The sequence below is a fragment of the Ceratotherium simum genome, chromosome 3, assembly GCF_057802395.1.
Source record: "Ceratotherium simum simum isolate JZ-2026a chromosome 3, ASM5780239v1, whole genome shotgun sequence".
NCBI lineage: Eukaryota > Metazoa > Chordata > Mammalia > Perissodactyla > Rhinocerotidae > Ceratotherium > Ceratotherium simum.
The window spans coordinates 45,135,958-45,152,518 of record NC_141902.1 but is presented as its reverse complement, the minus strand read 5'-3'; the positions used below and the strand labels follow the sequence as shown (position 1 = coordinate 45,152,518).

Sequence of the window (16,561 nt, the reverse complement as noted above, 5' to 3'; positions counted from 1 at the left end):
TTATTTTTGGCCAAGAGGGTAAGGCTATTTGGTCCAAACAAGGTCACTTGTTTTAGTTACAAATATGATCATTTGGGTCTACCCCTTCAGCAGAGGCTGTGGATGACAACAGAAGATACGGGCAGGGAGACAATAACTGACATCTCTAGCACATCATTCAAGACACATCTAGTGGACACCCAGGCAGATGTGGATAACGGTGGCTACCTAAATCTGTCTCCCCATATATCCTCCAAAACAATTTAGAACAAGAACAAGTAAATGATACAAAAACCATATCTTTAGTAGAACTAGAAGACAGAATGCACAAACTTTAAATTACCTATAAGTAAAAAAGAAAGGAAGGAAGGGAGGAAGAAAGACAAACCACTGTGAGCCACTGGAAAAGAAACTGGGTGAAAGAGAAAACAGGAGAGCCAGCAAAACTAAGATTAATCTAAAAGCGCCACCAGAAAGAAAAAGTCCACCCACCTAAAAATGGGAGGAGCGGGAGAAGAAAAGATGAAAATAGAATAAACTTATTGGTTGCTATATTGGCAATAGGTAAAAGTTAAAAGATACCATTAAGCATGACAAAGCAACAATTTTTTTAAAGTTATGATATAAGCATATACGAGGATATTATTAAACCATTAAACAAACAAATAAAAATGCTCTAGAGAGATCATGTCCTGTGCAGTCAGGTAGATCTGGGCTCAAACCTCTTTTCCACCACAAGATGAAATTCCTTAACCTCATTCAACTTTATATGGGGTAGATATGTATCCCATAGAATTGTTTGGAAAATTAAATAAGGTAGTGGAAAAACAGTGTCTAGCCTAGGGCTGGCATGAAGTACTTGTTTAATAAATGGTAGTTATTATCATCTCCTGGTCCCTGGGTTCAGTACCATTTCTACTTTCCAGCATGTAAATAAGAATTCACTAGAAGCCATGAGAGATGGTAGGTAATTAAACGTTTAGTATCAGGACTGGAAGTGCTGTTAGACCACTGGGGTGATTTTAATGATGCTGTTGATAAACCTTGGTGCTCTCTGACCTGCAGCCTTCATTTTATAGAAAGAGTTGAAACAACTTAGGTTATTTGTCAGATTCTAGATAGAATTATTTAAAATGCTCGTGTTTTTCAATGAAAAAAAAATAAACTGACTGACAAAGCAGATAGTAAAAGGTTAAATAAGAAAAGTCCCCTGCTTTCTCAGGGTATTAAAAAAGATATATAAGTACAAGGTAACAAACAGAAGAAAAATATAAATCTTCCTAAACACCAAAGAAACTACAAAAATAAAAGAGCAAAGAAAACAGATAGATTAAGAAACTGGTAGATAAACACAGAAACTATATCATAACACATAATTACAAAATAAAATGACTGGCTGAAATCAAACATACCAGTCACTTCAATAAATGCGAGTATGCCTACCTCATCTATTAAAACAAAAAGATTTGCAGTTGGCTCCAAAAACAAGACTGAACTACATGCTGTCTACAAATACAGCTAAAACAGAGTGATTCAGAAAGACCAAATATCAAGGAACAGGCAAAGGTATTCCAGGCAAATGGAAACAATCAGAAAACAGAGGCAGGAATCCTGATATCAGACATTATAGAATGTAAGCCAAAGAGCATTAAAGTACATAGAAGGAAAATTCTTAATGCAGAGAGCAGCAATTCAAAATGAAGATAAGAGTTAACAAATGCCCCAAATGAAACTGCAACCACTTTTTATTTTTTTGGTGAGGAAGATTCACTCTGAGCTAACATCTGTTGCCAATCCTCCTCTTTTTTTGCTTGAGGAATATTAGCCCTGAGCTAACATCCATGCCAGTCTTCCCCTATTTTGTATGTGGGTCACTGCCACAGCATGGCTTGATGAGTGGTGTAGGTCTGCTCCTGGGAACCAAATCCGGGAACCCAGGCCACTGAAGCAGAGCGCACTGGATTTAACCACTATGCCATGGGGCCAGCCCCTGCAACCACTTCTATGAGGCAAAAACTATAGGAAATATACACAGAAATACATTAATAATAAGAGACTGTAAGATATCTTCTCAGGGCCAGCCCGGTGGCTTAGCGGTTAAGTGCGTGTGCTCCGCTGCTGGCGGCCCAGGGTTCGGATCCCGGGCACACACCGATGCACCACTTCTCCGGCCATGCTGAGGCCACATCCCACATACAGCAACTAGAAGGATGTGCAGCTATGACATACAACTATCTACTGGGGCTTTGGGGGGAAAATAAATAAATAAATAAAATCTTTAAAAAAAAAAGATATCTTCTCAGTATAAAAACAGATTGGGGGGACAAAGAAAGATTAAAACAACAAAATTGATAAAGTAGATTTTATGGATATATACATATATTTGACACTATACCTTGATAATGGGGAATATAACTGCCCAAGAGCACATGAAATATTCACAAACATTGATCATATATCAGGTCATAAAGAAATATCAGTAAATTCTATAAGATAAAAGTGCTAAAAACAACACTCCAAACTCAATATAATAAAACTAGAAATTATTAAAAAGATCAAACCACAAAAAAGTCCTCCAACTTGCAAATTTTTAAAGTGCCTTTTAACTCTTCAGTGAAGGAGGAAATGAACTAAAAAACCGGTTCAAAATGAAGTAAAAAAACCAGTTCAGAGAAAGGGGAAAGGAACTGAAAGTACAGAATTTCTTAAAATAATAATAATAGTAATATTAAAAGCACTATATATCAAAATCTATGAGATACATTTAAAGCAGTCAGGAAAAACTATAGCCCTAACACTTTTATCAATGAAAATGAAAGAATGAAAATAAATGAACTAAATTCTCAGCTCAATAAGCTAGGAAAAAAACCAACAAAATAAACAAAAAGAAAGCACAAGGAAAGACACAAAAAAGATAAAAGTAGAAAGTAATGATGTGGAGAATAGCAAACAGTAGACCTAATTAACAAATTAAAATCCTGGGTTTTTAGAAAAAAATTAACAAAATAGACAAACCACTAGCTAATGAGTTAAGAAAATGGGCGATGATAAAGCACAAATATACAAAATAAGATATAACAAGAAGGAAATAATATTAAACAGAAGAGATTTTAAAAATCATAAAAGATTACTTTGTAGACCTCTATCCAAATAAATTTGAAATTATAATAAAGAATCCAACTCCATTGTTTGATGTTTGACGGCTTTTAAGCTTCAATGCTCCCTCTGCCCCCTTCTGCCTCACACCAAGCAAGTTGATAAAAAAGCCCAGGTACTCTCTCTTTTGGCACCAGCCAAACCACACCACACGTACAAATCCTTACCCAAGCTCCACTTCCTAATCACCATAAAAACCTCAAGCTAATCTCCGTTCCTTTCTCTCTCAAAACATTTTTGGCCAGCTTGGGTGGCTTGCTCCGCCCTCCCCAGAAAGCCTCATTATGTGAATAATAAGCCTTTTCATACCCTCTTGTTTGAGAGGTATTACCACTCTCAACAGCCAAACTAAATTTTTGGGTGGGGGTCCATCCTGTTTCTAAGGAATGGCCACAACAGAAATCCTAGAGGAAGTGGATAATTTCCCAAGAAAATACAATTTACAAAAACAGACCCATTTCCATAAAAGAAATAAAGAAATGTATCAAAGAACCACCCCACAATATGTGGTGAGCCCAGATGTTTTCACAAAAGAATTCTACCCAAGCTTGAACCTCAGATGGCCCACATGCTCCATCAGTTGTTCCAGAGCATTGAAAAATAAAGGAAAGCTGTCTAATTCTTGTTATGAAACAAGTGTAACATTGACACCTAAACTAAATAAAGATAGTCCAAGAAAATACAACTACAGACAAATGTCACTTACGAATATTGATGCAAGAGTACTTAAAATATTATCAAACATAAGATAACACCACATTATGAAAATAATTCATAGCAAGTGGGATTAATTCCAGGAATGCAAAGTTGACAATATTAAGAAAATCCATAAAAATAATATATCATGTTAAATCTAAGGGGAAAAAAAATCCTAGGATTGCCTCAATAGATGCTGAAAAACCTCCAATAAAATTCATTCCTGAAGATGTTGATCTTAACATGATTATATATATCTTGGTCTTAAATCCAATAGTTACATAATGGGGAAATACTAGCGACATTTCCACTATCTCCACATCTAATCCACACTACCCCAGAAGTATTAGCCAATGCAATTAGACAAAAGAAATCAATTAAGAACCACAAAAGAAGTAAAACTATCTCCATTTGGAGATGATATGATAGGACACTAGAAAATCCCAGAGAAACAATGATAAAACCAACTTAAACAATAAAAGAATTCACTAAGATAACAGGATATACAATGAATATACAAACATGAATAGCCTTAATGTAAAAAACAATGATCAATCAGAAGAGAAATTAGGTAGAGAAAACCTCATTCATGATAGCAACAAAAAAGACTAAATATTTAGGAATAAACCAAAGAAGAAATGTGCAAAATTTTTTGAGGAAAGCTTTAAAACACTTTTGAAAGACATAAAATAGACTCAAAGAAATGGAAAGACACCCTTGTTTTTGGACAAGATGATTCAACATCATAAAGAAAATTCTCCCCAAGTTAATTAATAAATTTAATGCAATCCCCCCAAAAAATACCAACAAGCTTTTCTTATAGAGGTAAACAAGTTGATATAAAAAATTATGTGGAAAACAAATATGCAGGAATAGTGGAGAAAACATTAAAAAAGAAAAACTATGAGGGAGGAGCAACCTACCAAACATTAAAACATGGTATAAAGCCTCTGTAATGAAAACAGTGACGTACCAGAACATAAATAGACAAGCAGACTTCAGTAGAATAAGTGTTCAGAAATAGACGCAACTAACTACATACAGAAATTTAGTGTATGATGAACGTGTCATCTTCATGAGGCAAAGATGAACTTTTTAATAAAGAGTGCTAGTACAATTGGTTAAACGTTTGGGAAAGATAAAATTAGGTTCATATCTTACACAATAATAAACCTTAAATGGATCAGGAGTCTAAACGTAAAAAAGAAAACCATACAGTGCTAGAAGAAAACACAAGTGAATTTTAGTACAACACAAGCGTAGGAGAAAGGTTTCTTAAATATGACACAAAATTCAGAGGCAATTTTTTTTTAATTTGATAAATTTGACTACATAAAAATTCTTAGGGGACAGCCCAGTGGTGTAGTGGTTCGGCAGCCCAGGGTTCGCTGGTTCAGATCCCAGGCATGCACCGCTCATCAAGCCATGCTGTGGTGGCATCCCATATACAAAATAGAGGAAGATAGGCACAGATGTTAGCTCAGGAACAATCTTCCTCAAGCAAAAAGAGGAAGATTGGCAGGAGATGTTAGCTCAGGGACAGTCTTCCTCACCAAAAAAAATTTTTTAACTTTTGCATGGCAAAAACTATCATAATCAAAGTCAAAAAACAACTAGCAAGCAAACTAAGAGAAAATACTTACAATATATGTTACAGATAGAGTCCTTATTTTTTTTAAAAAAAAACTCTTAAAAATCGAGTGAAAAAAGCAAAAAACCTGATAGAAAAAATGTGCAAAAGATATGAACAGAAAATTCATAATAAGAGGTAGGTTATAAACAGATCTTAAACATATCAAATTAGAGAAATTCAAGTTAAAACTACACTGAGATACTATAAGATTGGTGAAGATTAAAAAGTTAACAACACATTCCGTTGGTGAGGTTCTGAGGAAGGAGGCACTCTTCTACAGTGGGTTGGGAACGTACACTGGTACGGCCCATTTGGAAGGGAATTGGGCAAAATCTAACAAAAATACATTGGCGTTAATTTTTACCCCACAATCCTATGTCTAAGAATTTACCCTGAAGTTATACCTCCAACAAAATGAAAATACATATGAATGAGATGATTCATTGCAGACTTGTTTACAATTGCAAAATACTGGAAACAACCTAAACACTCTTACACAGGAAAGTGTTTGAATAAAGTATGGCCTATTTACAAAAGGAAGTACTTAAAAAACTATAAAAAAGAATACAGGTTCTAGAAATTTTTATTGAGTGATTTCCAGAATATTTTGTTATAACAAAAAAGCAAAGTGTGATGCTGAGATGGCCTAGAAGCACTAACATTCCGAGAGCAATGAACAGCCGTGGTGTTTGGATCTTGGTTTCAAAAGAAACCAGAGCTCTTTAAAGAAATGATTCCAGAGCTGGGGCAGAGACAGTACAATGCAAACCTGGAACATCTTGCTGTACCAGGAAGTAAGGACGTGCTCAAACAATGACAGTGACGTGTCAGAAGGACACAGGAAGCCCACACAAGGAGGTTCCCACTGCCCAAATCTGGAACAATTTGAGAATCAAAATAGTAATAAAAGTAACATATTATAACCCATAGAATAAAATAAAAATAGATGAGCCCATACTGACATATATAAATGGAAAAAAGGGAAAGACATTTCCTTCACTAGAACACCAAATAATAAATGTAAAAAATATGAAAACAACTAAGAAAACACCATTTGGTGACCATCTTAATAATAATTGATTCAAGCAAGGATCATCAATGGATGCTCAAACATGAAAGTCTGATAAGAAACAGAATACTAAACTATTCTTAAAAGTTTTACCAAAAGATACAAATTATAGAAGACAAAATAATAACTTGACAGTGGAAAAACCAGGCAGACATCTCCTTAACCAGGTGATCCAAGTTAACAGCATTGGTAATGGGACAAATAGACATCATGTGCCTCCTGATATGATGTACTGAGAAAACAAAATTACTTTTTTGTAGTATTCCTATTAAAAATGAATAAAGTGAACCTAATCATGAAGAAATAGTAGATAAACTATTAAAGGAGAAATTTTTTAAGGTATAATCATGGCTCCTATACAGATATAAAAGGAACATGTGTTAAAGATTTTATTTATCTCATTAATGACAGAACCAGTAAAATATTACAGCCTGTTGTAGGAGACTCCAAAGCACCACTCATATACAGTCAGATAAGGAATCCCGGAATGAATTTACAAAGGGGTACAACAACTAGCAGAACTACGTAGTAGCAAGGAGCAACAATCAACCGCGTTCCACTAAACACAACCTGCGATTTCTATGGACAAGAACCATTTACACGGCTATCAGTTTTCTATGATCTACAGAGCTGTAAAAGAGCTTGAATATAATGAAAGGTTCAGAGCCACATAGAAATCAGATAACCTGGAAATGTACGCCAGGCAACTTCTGGTTCTCCTTGGAGATATCCTGTAACCTTTTGGCCCATTTCAAAATTTTTCACAATTTTTTCCTACAACACAAATGGAGGGATATTCTACAAAATAACTGGTCATGAAATACAAAGAAAGACTGAGGAACTGTTCCACAATAAAAAAGATTAAAAAGACAACAACTAAATGCAACATGTGTCCTAGATTGGATCCTGACCAAGAAAAAAAATTATTATTATTTTGCTATAAAGGACATTAGTGGGATAATTGGTGGTGCTTGAGGTCTGTCAATTAGATAATATTGTAACAACATTAATTTCCTGATTTTGATCACTGCGTTCTGGTTATGTTAGAAAATGTCCTTGTTTCTAGAAAACACACTCAAGTATTTAAAATTACAGAAGCATCATGTCTTCAACTTAATCTCAAACTGTTCAGGAAAAAATATATAACAGAAAGAGAGAGAGAGAATGATAAAGCAAATATGGTAAAATGTTAACGTTTGAGGAATCTGGGAAAAGAATATACAGTAATATTTTTACTAAATTTGACTTTTCTGTAAGTCTGAAATTATTTCAAAATAAAGATTTTTTTTTAAAAAAGAAACATTTACTGATGCTTTACTAAGTACACTTCTTAAAAGGAAATTAATAATCATCCTTGGCCTTGGAATATAAAAGTCTGGCAGAACAGAAAGACAGGTAAGCTAAAAAGTACAATACAGAGTGACAGTAGATAAACCAGACAAATACAGTCCTTTGGGAGCACAGAGAAAAGCTATTTAGCCCCTATAGGAGAGAATGTAGGTGGTAAGATAATCCAGAACAGGGAGAATAAGTTAGAGAAGGCACCCCAAAGAGGCAGCAGTTAAAGTGAATTTTAAAGGATGATGTCAGACAAGTGGGATGGGGCGAAGCATTCTAGGCAGATGAAATGAAAAGGCCCAGCATGCTGCATTCAGAAAATTACAATTAGGGTTTTAAATACATCCGAAGAGAAAATCGGGAGAGAGGCTGGTGGTAATCAAGCCCCAGATCTTAAAGGGCCTTATATGCCATGTTGAGGAACCTGGCTTTTAACACACAGGCAATGGATGTGAGCAGGTGTTTAAGGATGGAGTGATAGGACGGATTTCATGCTTGAAAATGCTCACCAGGAAGTGTATGGAAGGTGGGTCATGGGAAGGAAAAGCAGAAACAAAGAAATCCAATAGGAGACCATTGTAGTCAACCTAGAGAGAAAGGCTGAGGGTACAATAGTGGTGGAGATAGAGAAGAAGGATGAAAATTAAATTAAGGTAATATTAAGAAAGTCAAACCCATAGGAACTGGTGACCAGTTAGATGTGCAAAAGAGGGAGAAGCATATAATAACTCCCAGTTTTCCGGCTTACATAACTCTATTCGCCTCAATAGGGGCTAATGTTTCTGCCTGCGAAAATCATATACTGACAAAATTCAAGTTCTGTTGAACTTGAATCCTTATTAATTTGCTTTTATAAGCACCACAAACACAAACAAGATGAAGTGCTAATAGCAGAGTTAGAATAAGTCTCCTAAAATGTGTTTTAATAAAATGATTTTGAGTTATGAAATTTTCTGTCTTTTTCCCAGACTACCTCAGGAAAACAGCCCGTTCATGTCTTGTGACAACTGCTTCATCACCAAGAGGTTTACCAGACAACATTCCTACCTTTGAAATTCGAATGCATGGAGGCTACAAAAGGAAACAAGGAAAGTATTCTTCTCTAAGAATAGAAAGAACGGAAGTGCACAGTGTTGTTCTAAACTTTATACCTAATCCTCTAATAATGAAGCAGTCTGGCTATAATAGGGGAAGCAGATGTACTTTTACCACCTTGGGGTGATCAAGCAATACTCCATCTCTTAAAATGTAGTCACTTAAAGTAGTTTCCCCCAAAAGAGTACAATGAGCATTTCCAGTATGAAAATAAGAGCTCCTACAAAGATCACATTGTTAAAGGCAGAATTGGCCAAAATATCACTACCCAAATTGCTGAATCTGGTGCTCTGAATGCTCTTTTGACTTAAGATCACTTTTTTTTAACAGCAGCGTTAGTAACAGAACTTGAGAAACAAAATTATGAATGTAGTGAATGAAATGGATTTTTACTGTAAAGACTGATTCTCAGAGGACCCCAGGGTGACCATATGGCTAACTGCAGAGAGAAATGAATTAAAATTTCAGGAGACAAGACACATATCTTTAGTTTGCCATTGTGATCTTAGGCAAGTCTCCTACCGTATCTGTGCTTCTGTTTCCTCTTCAATATCAGGATAACCAGTCATGGCATTAGAGAAAATATTAATTTTTAATAGTAATTTAAGAATAATTGGTTGTTAATATGTATTTTTATAGTGAAGGGGATCAGAATATGCTGCTCCAAAATATGCCATTTGGCCTAAGGATTATTTTGAGCTGAAGGTAATTAAGAAACAGCAGACACAGGAGGAGCTCTCTACCCTCCCTCTATCTGCCTAAAAACAAGGCACTCCCCTCCCCCATATCAAGAGATACTCTTATTACTGGAAACCTCACTGACTTGAGTCTGCATAAACAAACCTTACTAAAATAACACTTAGCTTCCATTAGTTTCCCCCATATAGACACCTGCCCACAATTTACTACCCCTAGAAGCCCAAACCCCTTTCCTTTGTCTAATCACTTCTCACAATTTATCATTCTGTGTTAAAATGCTATACAAACTCTTAGACTTAACTGCTTCTTCGGGTTTTCACTTTTTTTCTGCGAAGTCACCAAGTGCATGTGAAATAAACATTTTCTCCTGTTAATCTGTCTTTTGTCAGTGTAATTCACAGCCCCTCCCCCCCCCCACTAAACCTAAGAGGGTAGAGGAAAAGTTTTTCCTCCCTTACAATGGTAATTTACATGAGTCGTTCTATGCCTCCCTTTCCTCAGCTACAAATTGAGGAGGATAATAGAACTCACCACAAGGTTTGTTTTGAGAATTTTATAAACATGCAATAATTATTTTGTTATTATAACTGTTATATTTGAGAATTTAATGTACATTAAAATGGCATTTCAAAGTATGGATAATTGCCACTGAGGAAGGAGAGGGAATTTTAATCCCTACTTTGCCCCTTCCATCACAATAAATTCCTCCCAGATCAGAAATTCAAATGTAAAAATGAAACAATAATTATATTAGAGATCTTGGAAAATAAATCACGATGGTGAAAATAAAAATAATAGATGGGCTGCATAGTAGAATGAAGTGTTGAGCCAATTAGTGAGCAAGAAGATAAAGCTGACGAAAAGTCGAGATTAAGGCCAAAATTACAATTATTTGGAAAATAAAAATGAGGGGTGTGGGGCTGGCCCAGTGGTGTAGTGGTTGGGTATGCGTGCTCCACTTTGGTGGCCTGGGGTTCACAGGTTAGGATTCTGGGCACGGACCTACACACCACTCATCAAGCCATGCTGTGGCAGCAGCGTCCCATATACAAAAGGTAGAGGAAGATTGGCGTCCCATATACAAAAAACGGGTGTTAGCTCAGGAACTATCTTCCTCAAGCAAAAAACAGGAAGAATGGCAACAGATGTTAGCTCAGGGCCAATCTTCCTCACTCCCCAAAAAATGAGGGATTTATATGTCAAAACTTATGAGAAGCAATCATAATGGTACTCAGAGAAAATTTTCTAGCCTTCAAGGAACATAGGAAAACAAGAAATAATGAAAATAAATGAAGTATGCATAAAACACAAGAAGCTAGCAAAAAAGCAATAAAGAAATTAGAAAAAAATGAATTAAAAGATAAAAGTAGAATTTAATGAACTAGGGGAAAAATAGCAGACTTGGCCAAAAAAATTACAAACTCGCTCATTAATAAAAACAATAATATGGAAAAAAACTTTTCTGAGTCTCATTATATAAAATCGATATTAGAAATAAGACACAGCTATAGATTCTAAAGAGATTTTTAAAAATTCTAACCTAGACAAAAGGGGTGATCTTTCTAGGAAAATACAAATTTCTAAAAATTGACAGAAGAGAAACAGAAAACAGAAAAAGTAGTCAGAAATGATCCCCTTAACAAGGCCCATAAAATGTTATGAGTTAGTTCTGTCAGACCTTAAAGTAAGATGATCCTTTGTTTTTATAAATGGTTTTAACAACAGAAGCTGTGGAAAGCCCTCCCATCTCATTTTAGGAGGCCAGTATAACCCAGATGCCAAAACTTAACAAGAATAGGGCCGGCCCCGTGGCTTAGCAGTTAAATGCGCGCGCTCTGCTACTGGCGGCCCGGGTTCGGATCCCGGGCGCGCACTGATGCACCACTTCTCCGGCCATGCTGAGGCCGTGTCCCACATACAGCAACTAGAAGGATGTGCCACTATGACATACAACTATCTACTGGGGCTTTGGGGAAAAAAAAGGAGGAGGATTGGCAATAGATGTTAGCTCAGAGCCGGTCTTCCTCAGCAAAAAGAGGAGGATTAGCATGGATGTTAGCTCAGGGCTGATCTTCCTCACCGAAAAAAAAAAACTTAACAAGAATAGCCCCAAAACACAAACTATAGGCTACTCTCACTTGTGAAAATAGATAGAAAAAACTTTAAATGAAATATTGGTAAATTTAATCCAACATACATTATTTTATAGTATATGTGACCAAATAGAGTTTATTCCAGAAATATGAAGATAGTATCGGGAAATATGTTGATTAAAACACATTATTCTAGGGGCCAGCCCAGTGGCGCAGCGGTTAAGTGCACGTGCTCCGCTGTGGCGGCCCGGGGTTCACAGGTTCGGATCCCAGGCGCGCACCGATGCACTGCTTGTTAAGCCAAGCTGTGGTGGCGTCCCATATAAAGTAGAGGAAGATGGGCATGGATGTTAGCCCATGGCCAATCTTCCTCAAGAAAAAAGGGGAGGATTGGCATCGAATGTTAGGTCAGGGCTAGTCCTCCTCACACACACACACACAAAAAATGCATTATTCTAACAGAATAAAAGAGGAAAACTGTATAACTCCATGATCCTCTTAAAATATGCAAATAAATTATAAAATTCAATAACCATTCCTTGATTCTTTTTATAAAATTTAAAATTAAATAAAAAGCTCTTGACACACTAGAAAAGAAGGAAATGTCCTTAATTTAATAAAGGCTATATATTAGAAACAGCAAACACCATATTTGGTGACAAAATATTAGAAGCTTTCCTATTAAAATCAGAATCAAGACAAGGGTGCTATCATTCAACACTGTACTATATTGCATAAAATATAAAATGCCTACACAAAAGACATCATAAAGTTAAAAGAAAAGTGCTAGACTGGGAACAATATACATAATATATATTAAAAAACAAATGGTTTATATCCAAAATCACAAACATTCATACAAAAAATACACACATACACAAAGAGCTCCTAAAAACTAACAAGAAATGGACAATCTAATAGCATCTTTCCATGCAGGGCCATTTGACAGGAAGTATCAAAATTTTAAATTTTCATTACCTTTGACCCTGATTCCATTTCCATGAATGAGCATAAAGAAACATTCACAAAAATGCTTAAAGAAATATGTACAAAGATGTTTACCACAGCATCGTTTGTAAAAGTGAAAAACTGTAAACTTAAATGTACACTCTAACAGTTGAGTGGTAAAATAAATAATGGTATTCATACTGTGAAATACTTTTAGCCCTTAAAAACAGTGAAATAAATCTGTATAGAGTGATATGCCAGGATCTCTGAGAAATATTGTTAAGTGAAAAAAAAGTAAGTGACAGAAAAATAAATATGATTCCACTTAACATGAATATAATATCGTTGTTATAAAAAATGGTAACAATGATATTATAAGGATAAAATGATACTATAAGGATACTACAAGGATAAAAACCAAATGGATAACTTCTAAGAAGGGAACTAAGAATTGGCAGCAAAAGATAGGAATCAGAGACTACAGTGAGGAAAGAAACTGGGATTTTCAGGCTTTATTGAATATACTTTTAAATAATCCAAATCTTTCATATTAAGAATGCGTTCATACAGCACCATTATTCATAGAGCCAACAGATGGAAACAACCCAAATGTCCATCAACTGATGAATGGATAAACAAAATGTGGTATATCCATATAATGCAATATTATTCCACCATAAAAAGGAATGACTCACTGATAACATGTTATGACACGGACGAACCTTGAAAACCTTATATTAAGTAAAAGAAACCAGTCACAAAAAGCCATATATTAAATGATTCCATTTATTTGAAATGTCCAGAATAAGCAAATCTATAGAGATAGAAAGTACATTAGTGGCTACTTAGAGCTGGGGGTGGGGGCAGGAGGTGATAGCTTAAGGGATGCAGGGTTCTTTTTGGGGTGATGAAAATGTTCTAACTTTGATTATGGCGATGGTTGCACAATCCTGTGAATATACTAAAAACCATTTAATTGTAAACTTTAAACAGGTTAACTGTATGGTATGTGAATAAAGCTGTTACAAAAAATAATAGTAATCCAACAATTTAAAACTTAATCCCAAAGAGAAGGAAAAGAGAAGAGACACCACTGCTAAGAATGCAAAGAAAGCTAGAACAGTGGAATCTGAAGTAGTCTAACAGCATAGGGAGAATGCAAGATTGGGATGGAGGAAAAAAAAAATTAGAACTTCTATTTCTAATTTATTTTTATATAAAAATAATAAAAAAGAAATTAACTTAACTAAAATGTTATAATGTGGTTGACTAGCACCTTTACTCAGAGGATCATAGGTCCTGTGGAGTTGAAGAGGCATCCTAGAGAAAGAGCAGGAATTCCACAAGTCCATCCTCAGGGCCCTCATGCATTTTTTCCCTTTCAGCGTGGGTGGATTTACAGATAAATTATCTAGATTTAACTGAACTCTCCCTTGCTAAAATGAATTAGTGGCTGAAACACTGCTTGAAGCTAATAATTGTATTGCATGCACAAGTGAAAAACAAGAAAATGGCAGAGTACACACTTTCTGACTACTATTATGATCTCTCCTGTGGCTAGCACAGAACAACAAATATTAACAAGAAATATTTACTGCATGAATGAATACTGTAAAAGTCATAAAAGGCAAGAAACAACTCTAAGGAGATTTAGTAAACAATTCTTCACTTTTAGTGCATGTTACCACCATTCCCCCGCCCCTGCACTCTAACTATAGAAATATTGAGCATTATGATTAAAATCATACAAAATGGAAACACAGAAGAAATTTATACATGGATATGTTTTATGTAAAAGACTAAACTACAAGGGGCCAGATTATTTTCATGTTAACAAATTCCTCATGAATCTTATTTGAAACATGTCTTCAACAGTGTGTAGTAATTCATTCAAATATATAAGGGCAACAGTACTATGCAAGGACCTCCATAGAGTATATTGACACCCAGAGACATTCACAAGTAGTCTGAAGTTGTGCTGGTCTCCATGATCAAAACTTATGTTTCTTTCTGATAACAGAAGATCCACTGCTGACTTAAGGGTGAAAAAGCATTTGCAAGTTTTAGTAAGTTCTAATATTGTCAACTGTCACATGATAGTCATAAGTTAGGAACTAGGGAGAACTTGAGGACTTCATGTTAGAGAAAAAAGTTAATAGGAGGAAAAATGTAAAAATTATAAACAGCACTACACAGAAATCTTAATATAGTGATGTACACTGGAAATTTATATAATGTTATAAACCAATGTTACCACAATAAAAAAAAGAAAAAGAAAAGAAAATGCTTCAAAATACAAAAAAAAAAAAAAAAAAGAAAAAGAAAAAGAAAAAGAAAGAAAGAAACAGCAAAAGGGAAGAGAAGCCAACCTTAGAAAAGCTGTAGGGCTAATAGGTAGGTTAGGGACTTCATTCTGAGATTTCAGTCCTATGTCAGAAGTAAGTATTTCTACAAAGTATCTGCAAGATGCCCTCAAGTGAAATGATCTTCCGCTAGGTATCAATAAGCTATTAGCTATTCTGTAGCTAGGTACTGGCAGCAGATTAAGTCCCTAAGTGACAATTCATAGATTCCACGATTTAAAAGGATGCAGAGACCAAGGGGTTTTGTTTTGTTTTTTGCTTTGCACGTTTGATCGTTTTCAATGAATATTGTAGAAAGGGACTTTAAAAAGCAGCTGGCAGGCAAGACAAAAAGAGAAGGGGTTCAAAGTTAACTTGGGCGTTTCTGCTAAAGCCCAGCAGAGAGTACCACCTTCAGCAAGAAAGGGAAAAGAAGGATCTGCATAAATAAAGCAAAACACAACCCCTGGTAGGAGTGAAGGTGGAAAGTGTGTGCAGCGTAGTCTTTCTTGCAAGCCCAGCCACGAGGCCTCATAACATTCCAAGGATTCTGTCCGCTCCCGGGCGCAAAAGCAGCGCCTCAGTGAAGAGACAAAAGCCCCGGACACTATCTGCGCTTAGCCAACCCAGGCGATTCCAAAGCGCGGCATCTCTTCTCCCCCACCTGGGATGTTCTGCCACCTGGACTCGACGCGTGGCAGGGCCTTCCGTAGCCATATTTCGCTAGATCCTTCTTTCTGCTGCAGTTTCAACTGGCGAAGCAAGACTTCCGAGGTAATCACGAGACGTCTGCGGCAGAAGCCCCTTCTTCCGGGCGACACTGGCCCTCACTGCGGAAATCCTGTCGCTTCGCTGAGGTGGCTGCTTCCACTCGGCCCCGCCTATGGCTCCTCCTCCCCGGGCTCGGGGGCTCCGTGCCGTCCCGGCAGCTGTCAGGTAGAGCCACCGTGCTGCTCTGAGCTCCTGGGACCGGGGACTCACGGGAGCCCCTGTGCCGAGCACGTGCGAATCCGACTAGGGAGGTTTTCCTTCTGCGCCCCGGGGTCAAGTCTGGGTACAGAGTTATAACCTGGCGCCTCAGGTTCTTTTTTTTTTTTTTTTTTTAAGTTCGAGGTTTTTTTCTTTAATGACCAGCAGCTACTCCCGTAAATAACACTAAAATGTTTAGTTATTGCTTCTTATGTGGATTATTTCAAAATCAGGCAGTATAAAATTGATGCAGCACTTGATTTAAACATATTTGCATTTATTTTTAGAATAGAGGGATTGGTGGGCCTTTCTAGAACACAACTAATAATGAAAAGAAGAAAATACTTGCCTTTCAAACTGCAAGAACTCTTTGTATCCAGCTCAATGCCTTCCTTTTTCAGTTACCTAGAGAAATCCCAGATGCCCCATCTCAAGAAGCACACCATCCCCACCCCATCACTCTATGTTACTATTTTCTTTCCTTCGTAGCTCTCACAAATTCTGCATATTTATTTTTGTATGTATTTCTTGTCTGTCTCATCAC

At 36.3% G+C, this 16,561-nt stretch overlaps 1 protein-coding gene across 4 annotated transcripts in view; it reads right to left on the bottom strand.

The window, feature by feature from the left end:
* Nucleotides 1–16,561, bottom strand: part of GALK2 (galactokinase 2) — a 134,787-nt gene that overhangs the window by 108,615 nt on the left and 9,611 nt on the right. Inside the window, exon 1 of one of the 4 annotated variants that reach the window (XM_087427021.1) lies at nucleotides 15,713–15,872. The exons of 2 other annotated variants lie outside the window; for them this stretch is intronic. In XM_087427021.1, coding sequence (XP_087283147.1) covers nucleotides 15,713–15,765 — 53 coding nt within the window. In that variant the 5' untranslated portion in view covers nucleotides 15,766–15,872. Of the gene's footprint in view, nucleotides 1–15,712; nucleotides 15,873–16,561 lie in introns of those variants that run through there. One more of the 4 variants, XM_004421558.3, reaches the window with a different exon arrangement.